Source organism: Stomoxys calcitrans, chromosome 1 (genome assembly GCF_963082655.1).
Source record: "Stomoxys calcitrans chromosome 1, idStoCalc2.1, whole genome shotgun sequence".
Lineage (NCBI taxonomy): Eukaryota > Metazoa > Arthropoda > Insecta > Diptera > Muscidae > Stomoxys > Stomoxys calcitrans.
The window spans coordinates 190,876,241-190,892,514 of NC_081552.1; the positions used below are offsets into that span (position 1 = coordinate 190,876,241).

At 37.6% G+C, this 16,274-nt stretch overlaps 3 protein-coding genes across 5 annotated transcripts in view; 2 read left to right on the forward strand and 1 right to left on the reverse strand.

The window, feature by feature from the left end:
* Positions 1 to 19: 19 nt before the first annotated feature.
* On the forward strand, positions 20 to 2,102 carry LOC106086605 (ubiquitin-related modifier 1 homolog). Its single transcript, XM_059360395.1, has 5 exons — positions 20 to 126; positions 186 to 256; positions 315 to 396; positions 1,790 to 1,838; positions 1,899 to 2,102. Exons 1-5 carry the CDS (start codon positions 47 to 49, stop codon positions 1,965 to 1,967), a joined length of 351 nt encoding a protein of 116 aa, XP_059216378.1. The 5' UTR covers positions 20 to 46; the 3' UTR covers positions 1,968 to 2,102.
* A 5,001-nt stretch (positions 2,103 to 7,103) lies between these two features.
* Positions 7,104 to 16,274, forward strand: part of LOC106086609 (huntingtin-interacting protein 1) — a 53,589-nt gene continuing 44,418 nt past the window's right edge. The window contains exon 1 of the mRNA XM_013251351.2: positions 7,104 to 7,326. The gene's annotated coding sequence lies outside the window, so the exon portion shown is untranslated. The remainder of the gene's footprint in view (positions 7,327 to 16,274) is intronic.
* Positions 10,965 to 16,274, reverse strand: part of LOC106086606 (uncharacterized) — a 302,723-nt gene continuing 297,413 nt past the window's right edge. For 2 of the 3 annotated variants that reach the window (XM_059360451.1, XM_059360458.1), the window contains 2 exons: positions 15,858 to 16,238; positions 10,965 to 11,845 (listed from right to left, as the gene is read on the reverse strand). In XM_059360451.1, the coding sequence (XP_059216434.1) occupies positions 11,571 to 11,845; positions 15,858 to 16,238 (656 nt within the window). In that variant the 3' untranslated portion in view covers positions 10,965 to 11,570. The remainder of the gene's footprint in view (positions 11,846 to 15,857; positions 16,239 to 16,274) is intronic. The other variant, XM_059360455.1, reaches the window with a different exon arrangement.

Here is a 16,274-nt window from a genome sequence, read left to right on the forward strand (position 1 = left end):
AAAAACCGGGATGATCTAACAAAAGTGTGGCATCTCGATTTTTTTGATGGTAAGCAAATCATCGCAGAATAATCAGAAAACCCAAAAAATGGTCTCAAATGAGTTAAAAATAGTTATTGAATTCAGGTAAACTAAAAAAATGAAGCCGTACTAGCAAAATTTAATTGATTAATTGTTTATTATAGTGCCGGCGCTGAACTTCTCTTTGATAATATCAAAAAACGAGATGTCACTTTACCGTTATCCGACGAGAAATGTATCTATTTTTTCTATTTGCCAACTGTTGATGATGCTGACTTATGTTTACTTTCTAGGGACAGTGCGAAAATTGCTGAAATGGATGAGAGAGAACATATTACGCGAGAGACCCGAGTTATTCATCCAAGGAGAGACAGTGTGAGTAAGATTGAAGTAATCTTCAATTCCGGGAAAAGGGTTGTCTTTTTAAAAATGGTGGGAATTATTTTGGATTTGCTTGAAAAAGGTCTGCTAAGGCAGGGTGGTCTGTACACTAACAGTTGTTGTTGTTTTAGCCACATTTTCATGCGGAGGTGGCGATCCTCGTCAAGCTTCGGTAGGTGAGCAAGCTGCTTCTTGTCCAAAGGACAGATCGACACGGGAACAGGTTGCCAATAACTCGCCTTGTCTTATCGAGTAAAACACGCACTCAGTATATGTGCAAGAACCGGTGCCACCCGGCCTCTCACTGGGACCTCCGCTGGATTCTGCTGATTGTCCGTGACTGCCGTTGCAGCTACTCCCTATGAAGCATTCCACTATCCGCGTCCGGTAACTCGCAGCTAAGCTTCTCCTGACAGCAATGAACACCGCACAGATCGAACCTCAATGTTCCAGACTGTGTGGCGATCGGAACAAGATTGCTCACCTATGGAGCTTGATAAGGATCGCACAACAACATGGCGCATTGCTACTGACTGTAACGCACCTGGTGAAGAGGAGTAATGGAGAGCGAGAGAGGGGGGGGGGGGGGGGGGAGAGAGCATAGGAGAAACGTCTATTCCGCAGAAAGAAAGAGGGAAATGATAAGACGTTAGTGTAAGCGAATAGAAATGTACAGGAGTCAAAGACGCCCGGAAATTTTAACAAAGAATCAAACATCGAACCGTTGGCTTTGATACTTTAGAGACAAAGAAGGAAATCTAGTAACAGATATTCAACTCCTATTGAACTCTTAGCTAGAATCTATATAATTTTTTTTAATTAAAGTTATTGCCTACTTCAATAAATAGTGTGCTTAGGGTAGCGAAAGACCATTATCCCAGCCGCTAGTACCCGATCGTGGTGGCCAAAAGGATACCGCAGAACCAATCCCTATTGATGGTATAGAATGTATACCGCCTATTAAAGAATTCCATATAGTAGTGACCCAAATGCGATTTAAGACCCGATGCGATGGTAAGCCGTATACAGCTCGCTAGATGATTGGAACCTAATTATAAGTCCCGTATACAAAAGGAGCAAAGCTAGTATGTGCCAACTACTACTCAAGTCAATGAGACAACAAATCATGAGCAAAATCGTTTACTACTTGTACAAAGAAAGTGTACAGGCAATTAAATATGGGTTTTTTTTTTTGGCATTACGTTTTGAAAATTTTGGAGCCTTTAAAAATCATTTTCTGTGCTCTGAAGACGTTTGGAATTCTCACAAATCGAAAATTTCGAGTAACTATAATTTTACGTTGCACAATTTACACTCTTTAATAATAACAAATCACACTATGCTTTTTCAGTATAAGTTTATATTATTTTTTTTTTTTGTAATCTAGACGACCAGGTATTTTGGTGCTTATAAATGATACTGATTGGGAGCTATTGGTATGGAAAATAAGCCTAAAGTCACAATTTAATGGTTTGATAATCTTTTGTTTTTTACAGGGTGAATTGGATTATGAGTTGGAACAGAAAGATAATGTTTTATTTATATCAACGTTGCATGGAGGATAGATCTTTTGTATTATAAAAGAAAAGTATACTCGTAATTTTTATAAATATATTGTATATTATATTTTTTGTAACTTAAAAAAAATTTGTTTATATATATGCCTATTGGCATATATATATTTTTCATAACATTGAAAAGTGAGCCATCCCAAAAAGGTTCTTTATATATAAAAGACCATCTCTTTGCTGTCTACAAAGCCGCCTTCGATACTCCTTTACGTTCAAAGGTATTTCAAGCCATGTATGAGTTTGGTATCCCTGCAAAATTAATAAGACTCTGCAGGATGACACTTGCTGATACGCGTTCCTCAGTAAGAATAGGAAAGAAACTCTCCGAACCATTCAATACGAACGAGACAATCATAGGTCGATCACCGGAAGTAGTAACTGCAGCCTTTGAAAGAATCCAAAGAGAGTCCATGAAAATGGGTCTGACAGTAAATGGAGATAAGACGAAATGGATGGTTTCAACTCCCAAAAGGCCTTGCACAACCGAGCAGATAAAGAAAATGGAGAAAGTTGGGAACCACAACTTTGAGACAGTCAGTAACTTCATTTACCTCGGCACCGCCGTAGCCGAAACGAATGACACCAGTTCGAGATAAAGCGAAGAATAATACTGGCAAACAGATGCTACTTTGGATTAAGTAAGCAGTTTAGAAACAAGGCCACCTCTCGACAGACGAAGATTATACTATACAAGACACTGATACTACCCGTGCTGTTATATGGTTGTGAAGCATGGGTACTTGTGAAAGCAGATGAGGCAGTGCTTGGAGTATTTGAGAGAAAGATTTTTCGTAAATGGACCAGTTTGCGTTAATGGAGAATATAGGCGACGTATGAACCACGACCTGTATGAGCTGCATGACGACGATAGCATAGTTACACACAACGGCTGCGTTGGCTAGGTCATGTTGTCAGAATGGATGAAGAAGCTCCAGCAAAGAAGTCTTTTGAAGGCAAACACGGTTGTACACGTAAACCGGGAAGACCAAAAGCCCAATGGAAAGAGTGGTGGGAGACACCTCGAAACTTGGTGTCAAAGATTTTAGAATGAGCGCAGAAAATCGAGGCGCTTGGAATGCTGTTCTACGTTCGGCTTGTGGATCAAATAGTCTGTCATAGCCAATTAAAGCAAAGTATATATAAAATATATTGAATTTGTCTTTATTGGTTTGGTAAGCTCCCTCACACAGGCTGGCCTTGTTCGTCAAAGGGAGATTGTTGTTGTTTTTGTAGCCAAGCTTGCATGTGGATGTGGCGATGCTCGTCAAGCTCTTATAAGTGAGCAAGCTATTATATGTGAGCACTCTCGTTCCGATGTAAACACCCGATCGCAGCGTGAATACGATGGCCAATGGTTATTTAAAGGCGCTAAAAACTCACCATTTCATATCGAGCATCATAGGCACTGAATATTTAAGCAAGAGCTGATGCCACCCGGCCTCTCATTGATACTCTCCACTCGATACCGCTGAATGTTCGCTACTGCAGTTGCAGCTACTCCGTATACGAAGCATCCCACTATCTGCAATTTGTGGACGCGCCCGGTAGCTTCAATTTGAGCTTTTTCTATAAAAGTACAGAAATTTATTTTCAATTTAACATAGAAAAATTCACAAAGCGTATCTGTCCCGTGCGTTTCTTCATTAATTTCAAACTGCTTTTCTAGATTTCTACTGTTGTGCTGTTGTAGCCACATTTGCATGTGGGGGTGGCAATCGTCGTCAAGCTCTTATAGGCGAGCAAGCGCGTTCCGGTCAATACAACCTATCGCCGCGGGAACATGATGGCCATTGGTTATTTAAATGCGCCAATAACTTGCCTTGTCGTATCGAGCATCATGGGTACTTAGTATTTATGCAAGAGCCGTTGCCACCCGGTCTCTCACTGAGATTCTCCGCTTGATACCGCTGACTGCCCGCGACTGCCGTTGCAGCTACACTGTATGACGCATTCCACTATCCGCAACCGTGATAGCAATAAACACCGCACAGATCGGAATTCAAAGTTCCAGCCTGTGTGATGCTTACAGCTATCCCGTGCCGGGTGCATTTTCTAAATATGCATATGCATGCATTTTCTAAATATGCATTATTTCCTCTCTCGTGAAAGAAACTATCGCGAAATGCACGTACATAGTGTTTTGGAAGTCCTAGCTTCCAATATGTGTCTCCACGGCGAAACAATTATACAGCGGTCAAAAAAAGTATTCATCATTAGCAAAATTTATAATAAATTCACTTATTTTGGGTAATTGAAGAAAATTTAAAGTAAACAAATAATGCAGTTTTATGCAATAGTTTATTTTTCGTAATATGTTTTAAAATAAATTCAAAAAATAAATTTAATTAGCGCAAAAAATGCAATTTTATATAATAACACCAAAAACAGAACAAAAAAAGTATTCATCATTGATGTGCTATCATCAAAGTCAAATTCAAATATTATTTGGGAATCCCCCTTTTCTGTTTTATTTAGTAAAGGAGGCTTTGCCCTTGACAGCAAATATTTAATTTCATTGAAAATATAGTTTTTGTCAAAATGGGTCGTAAGCCAAACGAGGTTTCTGATGAAGTAAAAGTTTTGATAATAAAACACCACAGGAATGGTTTAACTCAAAAAACTATCAGTGAAATATTAAATAGACCACGATCTACTATACAATCCATCATCAGAAAGTGGACAGAAACGAAAACTGTTGACAATAAACCAAGATCTGGTCGACCAAAAGCACTTTCAGTTGGAGATGTGCGTTGGCTAGTGCGGCAAGTTCAGAAAACTCCGAAGACAAATGCGACCATTCTTCGTAAAAACACTATGGAATATTTAGGGAAGGAAGTTACTACACAAACAATTCGAAATACACTCAAAAGGCATAGTTACAGAGGAAGAACTGCACGTAAGAAGCCCTTTATAAATAAAATAAACCGAGTGAAAAGGCTAAACTTCGCAAAAATGTATGTAAAACAGCCCGAATCATTTTGGAAAACAGTCATTTTTGCAGACGAGAGCAAGTTTAATCTTTTTGGGTGCGATGGAAAGGTCATAGTGTACAGAAAACCAAATACAGAGCTTGAAGAACGAAACACAGTTGCTACTGTAAAACATGGTGGAGGTGGTTTAATGGTTTGGGGGTGTATGGCGGCTTCAGGAGCGGGAAATCTTGAAATTATTAATGGAGTAATGGATCATAAGTATTACATTGACATTTTAAAGAGGAATTTAAAAGATAGTGCTGTAAAACTTGGGCTTGGTAATAACCTTCAATATTATCAAGATAATGACCCCAAACATTCTGCTTTAAATACCAAGATGTGGATGCTGTATAACTGCCCCAAAGTCATTAAAACTCCTCAAAGTCCCGACTTGAACCCAATTGAACATCTTTGGGAACATCTCGAACGCAAATTGAGAACGCGCAATTTTTCGAGCAAGAGTCAAATGCAACAGGTGATAATGGAGGAATGGACTAATATAGACCAAAATATAACCGCTAAATTAGTCCAATCGATGTCAAACCGTTTTAAAAAAGTTATAAGACGCGGTGGTCGAATAACAAAGTATTAATTTTTTTAAATTATGTTATTTATTTTTTTGTTTTTTTGCAATGATGAATACTTTTTTTGTTTGATTTTTTGTGTTCAGCTGTAAAATGGCCCTTTTTGTTCCAATAAATACTATTTTTTTCTTTAAAAACAATGAAATTGTGTACATATATATCACACAAGCACTACTGCATCATTAGTTTAATATGTTTTTATTCCAATTGTCTTTTGTAGACTTATTAAAAAAAAAACATTGAATGATGAATACTTTTTTTGACCGCTGTAGGTGGTCTCATTTGTACACATGACATAAATATATCTAGGCAAAAAAAATTTCAAAAAAGTGACAAAAGTCGGAGAAAAAACAAGTCAAAATCTGAAAGCTCGATTTTCACCATAGACGTATGTTCTAGAATACTTTTTTGTTGAGTACAATCCAAAGAATCAGAAACGCGAAAGTCCCCTTAAGATGTTCAAATCGCCCCAGCCTTAACTATGTGTACCGATGTGTACCGATTTTTGTTAAAATCTGTCAAGACTTAAATATATCTCCCATATATTTTCTCTCAATTTTGATTTATACTGTAATAATTTGGTCGTTTGCTAACCGATCTTCATAAATTTTGGCTGGGAAGCTTATTCTTTGTCTTTTGAGATCACAAGTAAATTACATAAACATCGATTTCGATTAAGATGTAGCTCCAATATGCATGTTTGCGATATTTTCACTTCTAGACTTTTTGTATGGTTCTCATCTGTAGTTGGTAGATGTCAAATATTCCTTCAACTAAAGATTCTGTTCAGCTTTTTAAGCGGAATGCAGTCAAACTCCATATAAAAAAACGCCGGCGAAACGTTGGCTTAAAAATCAAGACAAATTTAACAGGTAGGAGCAGTTGGCTAACAACAAAAAATCGAGTGCACTATCTGTCAAAATCAGTGATTAGTGTAACTCTGATGTTGAGTATGTTACTAGTTGGCGCCATTTTTCTTTGCTTGTGTGTACTGTGGTTCTTAACTATAAAGCACACCCCCGACCGAACGTTATGAAACCCCGTTGACAAATAGTGTACTCCGCGAGAAAAATTTGTACTCAGCTATTTGCTATACACTACCTGGGCAAATTTGTCTTGTCTAAAAAAAAATGAAAGTGGCAACACTTGAAACAATTGCGGGCATCATTTTTGTATGTTTTGTTGGTTTCAATGGTTCGTTTTTATTTATTTATTTGCCAAAAAATAAATCAAACAGAGAAAACAATAAGTGCAGAAAAAACGTGTTTTGGTATGGAAACAAAAACATTTAATTGCTGTTAATTTCCGCCACTATTCCGAAAGCAGAATAGAATACCAACCCTTAGCCTAAAACAGAAACACATATTCCATTAACAATATAAACTTTTCCTTGATATCTCAAGTTTATAAAAAAATATATATTTCTTCCCAGTATCAATGTTGGAATTCTCTCTAAAAATGCATTCAAATAAAAAAGTGGCAATCATTCTTTAAATAATAATGGGGCAACACCAATTTGTACCATAGTTTGACAACTACCGATTCTGTCAATATGTTTCTCACAAATGTGCTGCTGTTAATTTTCGGTGCTTGTACTTCGCATAGGGTTTTTTGTTTTAAAATAACTATATAGCTCATGGAAACTGGAACAGACTGCGGCGTTTGAGTGATGAACATTTTTAACCCTTAATCTTCGTGTGGGCCTTTGCCTTTGGTAAAGGGACGTAATTCTGACTAAACGTCTAAAGTAAGAAAAGTGATTACATTTTTTATTCCCAATTGGAAAACATTTTTAAGGTAAGTTTATAAATATTGTATATATTAGTTTGTATTTATGTTAATTTGATAGGGTCTAAATATACATTACAAGCATTTTTCAAATCTAACACTGCAGATATGTATGTATGACACACAACAATGCACAAGGACTTGGGAGGATCGGTAGATCGTTCTGTGCTTTGTTATACCTTTTTGAATTTGTTACGAAAAATACAGTTAAATTATTCATAAATTTTTTTCTACTTCTTACTTTGTAACAAAGTGGATATGATTCAAATTGATAGTATGGGTCAAGCACATAGCAAACACATGAGGTCGAGTGCGTGGCACAGGCGCTAACGGTAAAGTTGGAGTTTGATGGAACTCTGGTATTGCCATTTAGCAGTTCGTGCTACACAGATGGACCAAAGCTAGAGAACAGAGCGGGTCTGGGGTCTAAATTGAGAACCCAAGTAATGAGATCTGTTTTCGACTGCCTGACCAAATTACAAATGACTGTAACAACAACCAATTCCATGGCAGCCATGTACAACCGGCTGCCAATGGGAATGACCCGATGGACTCCTTCATTGGCAAGGGCTACAACAACAACAAATGACCGTGCTATCCCATGGCAGCCGGTTGTACGTATCGGATTGACCTGATGAAGTCCTTCATCGGCAAGGGCTGCCGCCTCAGTGTACAACATACTAGTACAACAACAACCGCGCCGGGATATATGTGACCACCACGCAGCCTGGAATATTGGGTTCCGTTCTGTGTGGTGCTCATTGCAGTGACGAGAAGTTTAGCTGCAAGCAACCGGGCACGTCGGCAGGTTGCGGATAGTGGAATGCTCCGTACGGAGTAGCTGCAACGACAGTCGCGTACAATCAGCGGTATCGAGAGGAGAGTCTCAGTGAGAGGCCGGGTGGCACCAGCTATAGCTTAAATACTGAGTGCCTATTATACTCCAAATGACACGGCGAGTTATTGACGCCTTTAGATAACCAATAGCCATCATATTCCCGCTGCGATCGCTCTTATGGACCGGTACTAGCTTGCTCATCTATAGGAATGACTCCATTGTTCCAATCCGCTTTGTACAACCGGCTGCCATGGGATTGATCATCTTGTTTGACCTATCCATACAGAAGTTTAAGAACACCGTAGCTCAGAGGTTAGCATGCCTACATTTGACGCTGAACGTGTGGGTCTAAATCCCGTTGAGAACTTCAAAAATATTTTCAGTGGTGTTCTCCCTAGTGCTGCGGACACTAGGGACTATAAAAAAAGTCCCATATCAATGAGTTTAAACTTGAATCGAAAAGCTTTCATTGATGTGTGAGTAGGGTGCCTCTTCTCGGTTCCTAGTTAAATTTTTACTCCACTCCCAAATACCTTTCTATTGGTAAATATTTCCGAATTAGAGAGACACTTGGGCCCTAATGTAAATATACGCTTCGTGCTCTACTTTCAAATACATTTTACATGAGCCCCATAATGGCACGATCAGTAAATAAATTCTGTTTGAGGATGGGATGGACCCCAGGGTCTTTGTCCCGCAAATGAATATCAATTTCCCGAAAATCAATCAATTTAAACATTAAATAGCTTTTATATAATAGAGAAGTGTTTTCGGGTGGGGCAGTTTCCCGAACACCTGGCTCTTCAATTGGATATTCGTTTTTTTCTCTCAAGCACTTTTCGTTTGAGCTCTATATTGTCGTGATTGGTCTATATACTCATTTGACAACAATAGAAACCATGTTTTGTTTTGACTGTGAGAGTGCAAAAAAAATTTCGAACGAATAGCATTACCAATCTCCGAGATCTGGTGGTTTTGAAAATTAGGGTAATGAGAAGTGTTTTTTAGGGGAGGGTAATATGGATATCAAAATCGTGCTGCACTCCCACTCCATTTAATGTGAGCCCCATATTGCCATGGTCAGTAAATATGAAATGTTTGGAGGGTGTTTTGGGGCTGGGGCGGCCACTGGCACTTTTCCCTGAAAATAGATATCAAATTCGTTCTTTACTCCCAAGTACCGTTTGTTTGATCTCCATATTGCTGTAATCGGAAATGAAGTTCAGTTGAGGGGGCTCCAAAATTGGATATCAAATTCGTTTTCTTCTCTCAAATACCTTTCATTTGAGTCCCATATTGTCATAATGGGTCAATCAACCTATTTGTCTTATTTCTGGAAAAAAAGCGCCACCTAAACTTGAACAAATATTTGTAATGTCCTATTTGTAATCTACTCCAAAATACCTTTTATTTGAGTCCCATGTAGACATGGCCGGTTAATATCCCCATTTGGTGGTACTTGGGGGTGGGGCGACCTCCCATTACTTGGACCAAATTTTGTATGCCCTATTTGTAATCTACTGTCGAATACATTTCATTTAAGGTCCATATTGACATGAACGTCAAATATATCTGTTTAGAGGAGTTTTTGGGTTGGGGAGGACTTGGACCCAAATTTGAATACGATATTAATTTGATACCCATATTGTGGCTATCGGTCCACTTTTGATTTTGGGTGGTGTTTTTGGGTAAAGAGGGAGGGTCCGCCCCCATCCGATATCTAAAAATTATATAGCCTATGTTTCCTTCCAGACAAACTTGCACAATCTGTGAAAATTTTAAGAAAATCAGTTCAGCTGTTTTTGATTCTACGGAACAAACAAAAAAATCGAGTCCCATATAGTCATGATGGGTCATATGCCCATTTAAGGCGTTTTTGGGGGGTAGGGTTACCCCTCTATACTTCGAGCTGATTTTGTATGCCAGATTCGTAATCTACTCCCGAATACCTTTTATTTGAGGCCCATATTGACATGAACGTCCAATATGTCTGTTTGGGGAATTGTAGGGTTGGGGCGGTCCGATGGGTACTTAGACCCAAATTTTAATACAATATTCGTATTCTATTTTCCAATACCCTTCATTTCATACCCATATTGTCCCGATCGGTCCACTTTTGATTTTGGGTGGTGTTTTTGGGTAAAGAGGGAGGGTCCGCCCCTTCCGAAATCAACAAATTATAAAACCTATTTCTCCTTCCTGATCATATTCGCAATCTACTCACGAATACCTTTCATTTGAGTCCCATATTGTCATGATTGTCCAAAAAAACCTATTTTAGGGGGTTTTGGGGTTGGGGCGGCGCCCCCCCCACCCCCAGTTACTTGGACCCAATTTTTAATATGAAATTCGTACTCTACTCCTGATATTACATATATGATATCTTTCATTTGAGTCCCATATTGTCCCATATTATATACGTAAGATTTTGCACACAGTTCACTCTATAGTATATTCTATGCTATGGGGAGGAGACTTATACCTCTGAAGTTTGCATATGCTGTCTTGTCCGCTTTCTGTGGTTCCAATAGTCGGGAATGCGTTCATAGCCTTATCAGCGTGTCGCCTACGGTCTTAAATAGATCAGCGGGGAACCCATCGGCTCCTGCTGTCTTTGTTTTTTCCAGGTGTGTTAAAGCTACGTAAAATTCGTTCTGACTAGGTGGTACACAATCCTACCATCATCACTATTTCCATATCCTTGGCACACTATTGTTAGGTTATGTTACTAGATTTCTTTCCTTGTCTCTGATTATACTATAGCGATGCATAAAAAACAAAAACTAATACATTTTTGCATTGTTCGTATAATTTTATTCAAATTTATTAACTTATTTGCAAACTATTCATTTATTTAATAAGTAATATTTCTTTGTTTCATTTTTGTTGTTGTAAAACACATATTAAAATCATTGTTTTATATGAATTTGGACATTTCGTTCACATATACTCTTTTGCTATCGAATGTGTATGTGGATGGGTGTTGGTGGTTAAGATAATTTACAATCAAAACTTTTGATTAAATATAAAAATATACAAATTGAAATGAAATAAAGACAAAAATATATGTAATAACTGTAGTAATAAATAACAAAAAATATTTATATTCAAATTGGGGAAAACGTATAAACAATTACGAAAAAATAAATTAATATTTGGATAAATTAAAAAGTACAAAAATTAAGAAATTCAAATTTTCCAAGAGAAAAATATTAAATTTTTGTTTTTACCAGAAATAGGGGAAAAAAACAAATCCATTATGTTGTTAAAGCTATTTCATCATACATGTTAAGAACTGTAAAACATTTTGGGCAAATGTCTTAATTTTTAATATTATTTTAAATCTAAGTAGTGAATGTGATAAATGAAATACATCTTTTATTAACAAACTATGGGTAGTCTAAAAGAATTTGAATTAAGTTTGTGTTTGATGCTGTGGAACTTCTTGTTCGGCGCTATCGTCCTTACTTCTTGAACACTCCTTGGCGTGTAGATGGTGCTGCTGCTGGTAGTGTTGCAAGTCGCTTTTCTTTCCCATAGCATAGGTATGGCATTTAAAGTGGAATTTATTGGCGATATTGTTGTTTACTGGAGAGGTTAAGGCATCTGCGGGATTGGACGGCCAGGAAGTTATTAGGTCATTATTATCCTGATCAGGTGTCATGCATATATCAGACATTATACCACTTTCTGTAGCATATAACAACATACAATATGGATTAGAAATGTTAGTTTCGATTAATTTTTCTTCAATATTTTGGCAAAATTACAAGTCGTTATATACAAATCAATGAGAGAGTGGATTAGAAGGGATATAAATACACATAATTTTACTTTGAATCGATTTTGAGGTTAGAAGAACAAAAACATCTATGGATTAAAAACTGCTACTAAATTAAAAAAAAATAAAAAAAAACATTGCTTTCTTGCTTTAAGCCTAGTATTGACTTCATTCACAGCGCAAATGCCTATTAAATTATTGCGAATTCCGAAGGGCTCTTGTCTTTGTCAGAACACAAACAAAAAAGTCAAACAACAACACACAGCAAAGACAATGGTCTGAAGCAGAGTTGATTCTGCCCATTTCGTGAGCATTTAATTACATTTGCAATCAAGATATATTCATATACAGGTAACGGCAGTTGTCCAACAACAAATATTGAGTGCACTATCTGTCAAAATCAATGATTAGCGCAACCCTGATTTTAAGTATGTTATTTGTTTGTGCCATTTTTCGTTGTTTGTGTGTTATGGTTCTTAACTATAATACACACACACAATCATAACACGCTGAAAGATAGTGCCCTTCGCGAGAAAAATTTTACTCAGCTGTTTATGGTACACTACCTGGTAATTATGTCACGTTTGCAATTAAAATTGTGGGAAATTCAGCGACATGTCGCTTCTTTTTTGCTCATAGAACACAGCACCACTTGTACGAAATGTGTTCGCATTATCTTCGTCACCATTTTTTTTATAGTGCTTTTTTGACAGTTGTTCGTGTGAAATGTAGAAGTCAGTACTAGGCTTTAGGAATGAAGAATAGTCATCACTTTAAACTAAAGTGATCAGTTCGATTTTTGAAGAGTATTTTGTTTTTATTTTTTTGGTCTGAATATATACAATAGGATGGGGCGATTAATAAAAAATGCAAATTTTGCCCATGAACATTCCACTAAGGAACAGGGTCAAACTTCTCACATATCAAGCAGTGCAGTCCGATTCAGGTTTAAGCTCAATAACAAGGGGCCTCCTTTTTATAGCCGAGTCCGAACGGCGTGCGGTAGTGCGCCACCTTTTTGCAGTGTTGCCAGTATTGAGGATTTCTCCGCAAATTGGGGTTTTATTTTCGAAAATGGGGGCTACATTTTTGACTTGGAGATTTGGTGGGGGCTCGGAGACAAAATTGGAGAGAAATTTTCTGATTTGTTTTTACCATTACAGTTTTTTAAGGTAATTTTTCTACCCACCACCGAAGGATGGGGGTATATTCATTTTGTCAGTCCGTTTTCAACACATCGAAATAGCCATTTCCGACCCTATAAAGTATATATAATCTAGCCATGTCTGTCCGTCTGTCTGTTGAAATCACGCTACAGTCTTTAAAAATAGAGACATTGAGCTAAAACTTTGCACAGATTCTTTTTTTGTCCATAAGCAGGTTAAGTTCGAAGATGGGCTATCTTGATATAGCTGCCATATAGACCAACCCGACGATTTAGGGTCTTAGGCCCATAAAAGCCATATTTATTATCCAATTTTGCTGAAATTTGGGACAGTGATTAGTGTTAGGCCCTTCGACATCCTTCTTCAATTTGACCCAGATCGGTCCAGATTTGGATATAGCTGCCATATAGACCGATCTCTCGATTTAAGGTTTTGCGCCCATAAAAGGCGCATTTGTTGTCCAATGTCGACAACATTTGGGACAGTGAGTTGTGTAAGGACCTTCGACATCCTTTTTGAATTTGGCTCAGATCGGTCCAGATTTGGATATAGCTGTCATTTAGTCCGATCTCTCGATTTAAGTTGTTTGGGCAATAAAAGGCGCATTTATTGTCCGATTTCGATTTGGGACAGTGAGTTAAGTTAAACCCCTCGATATACTTCTGCAATATAGCAAAGATCGGTCCAGATTTGTATATAGCTGCGATATAGACCGATCTCTCGATTTAAGGTTTTGAGCCCATTAAAGGCGTATTTATTGCCCGATTTTGCCCAAATTTGGGACAGTGAGTTGTGTTAGGCCCTTCGATAACGTTCTTCAATTTGACCCAGATCGGTCCAGATTTGGATATAGCTGCCATTTAGTCCGATCTCTCGATTTAAGTTGTTTGGGCCATAAAAGGCGTATTTATAGTCCGATTTCGCCGAAATTTGGGACATTGAGTTGTGTTAGGCTCTTCGATATTTTTCTGCAACTTGGCCCAAATCGATCCAGATTTGGATATAGCTGCCATATAGACCGATATCTCGATTTAAAGTCTTGGCCCCATGAAAGGCGCATTTATAATCTAATTTCACTAAAACTTGACACAGTTAGTAATGTTAGGCTTTTCGACATCGGTGTCGTATATGGTTCAGATCGGTTTATTTTTAGATATAGCTACTAAAAAGATCAATATTTTGTTATACACAATTGAACAATGACTTGTACTTATTAGTATTTGGTCCAAATCGGAACATATTTCGATAAAGCTGCTACGGGGCATAAGGTATGCATTTTTCACCGGATTTTGACGGTGAAAGGTGGTTTACATATATACCCGAGGTGATGGGTATCCAAAAAATCAATCAAATAAATGCACAAAGTTATAATACCCTGTACCACAATTGTAGGGTATAATAATAAATGAAGGCCCATCAGGATAGAATAAAACAGGTCTTTGGTAGGAGAGTACACTTTTTACTCTCAAATTGGAATAGACACAGGAAACCCTGCGGATCTTTAAAAATGTGATATCCCAAGTGGTAGCTTTGAAATATGATTTTGAATGTAGATAATCAATACAAACAAATTAATTAGAGTGGATCTGAACGAGACCCGCAGCCCTGAATATCTTGATTGCCACCTTCAAAGTGCTTGACATTATGGGGCTCAAACAAAATCGTGCTATATCATTTCACGTTCCGCCCCATAAACTCCCCTCAAACCACCCATATTTGTGGATTATGCCAAAAAACGTGTTCAAATCTGATATCTGTTTTATCGCCAAGTGTTTCAGGGACGACTGATCTCAAAAACATTCCCTGAACCACACATATATACCCCCTATAGCAATATGTAGCTCAAAGGTGTTTTTGGGAGTGGAGCATGAATGTTATATCCACTTTCGCAGCAAAGGGTTTGGCTATTCTTATATTCCACCAAAACCAAGAGAATAAAGTAGATCTAACATCCAATTTTTAATGGGCGGACCCTCCCCTAACACTTTTTTCAAAAACGCCAGATCTCGGAGTCTTTTGGGCGATTTACGTGAAATTTAGTTTATATCTCAAAAACAGAAATTTGGTATACTTTTTTTAAGGTGGAATGTCAAGAGCAGCCGCTCCACCTCCAAATCCAACCAAATGGAAATGTAAACCAATATTGACAATATTAAACTCAAATGAACGCTACTTGAGACTAGAGCACGAATCTGATACATGGGGATCCACTTAACCCCTAAAAGGTTAAACCAAACCAAAAAAATTTGGTAATGGAGCAGTAATATGATATCCAAATAGGACTTTTTTCCTAACCGTGACTGTATAGGACTCAGATAAAATAAGAGAATGAAAGAAGGCGCAGCGGACCGGGCCCTGTCCAGCTAGTAAAAAATGTTTATAGAAGCCGTTGTTTCAAATATGTGTTTAGGTCTACTGTTATATACGAAACATTTCTGGCAAAGAAGAGGTTGTGTGTATATAGGCAACCTACTGTGAGTTGTTAATGGGTCGAAATTTATTTATTAATGAAATAGAAATTATTTTACTCGACTATAACTATTCATATGACCTTTAAACATTTAAAATGAATTAAACTTCAAACAAATCTACCACAAACATGCATTTACAAACACAAAAACATTCATATAGTACATATATACACATTAAATGAACGTACACAAACGTAGACATATAGAGGACGTGCCTCTATCATCAACAGGTAAAAATAAGGTGCATTGTTAAAAACAATAATAATTCAAATCAAAATCAATACCCATAGACATTTGGCTGACAATCGATCGTTTATGATTATTCCGAATCCTGGGATTCATTGTTCCATTTGTGTTTCCATTTCCATTAGTCATGCTATGATTTTGATTGAGTATGTGGTGATGCTGATGGTGATTAAATGATTTCCCAGCATCGCACTGATCTAAGGTTTGAGATTCATTTATGAGTTCAAGCCCCACTCCGGGCTGATAGTGGTGAGCATGATTGTGGGCAGATGATGTTGATGAGGCGGTTGAGGATTTACTTAGAGAGGAGCTGCTGGTACCACTCGAAAGGGAACTTTCCGATATTAAAGATGTGGGACGGCGTGCTCCTTTATTTTGTTCCGATTGTAATCCCACAAAAGAATGGCGAAGTTTGGGAGCTTAAAAACATGTAAATTTTTTTTACTAAATACACA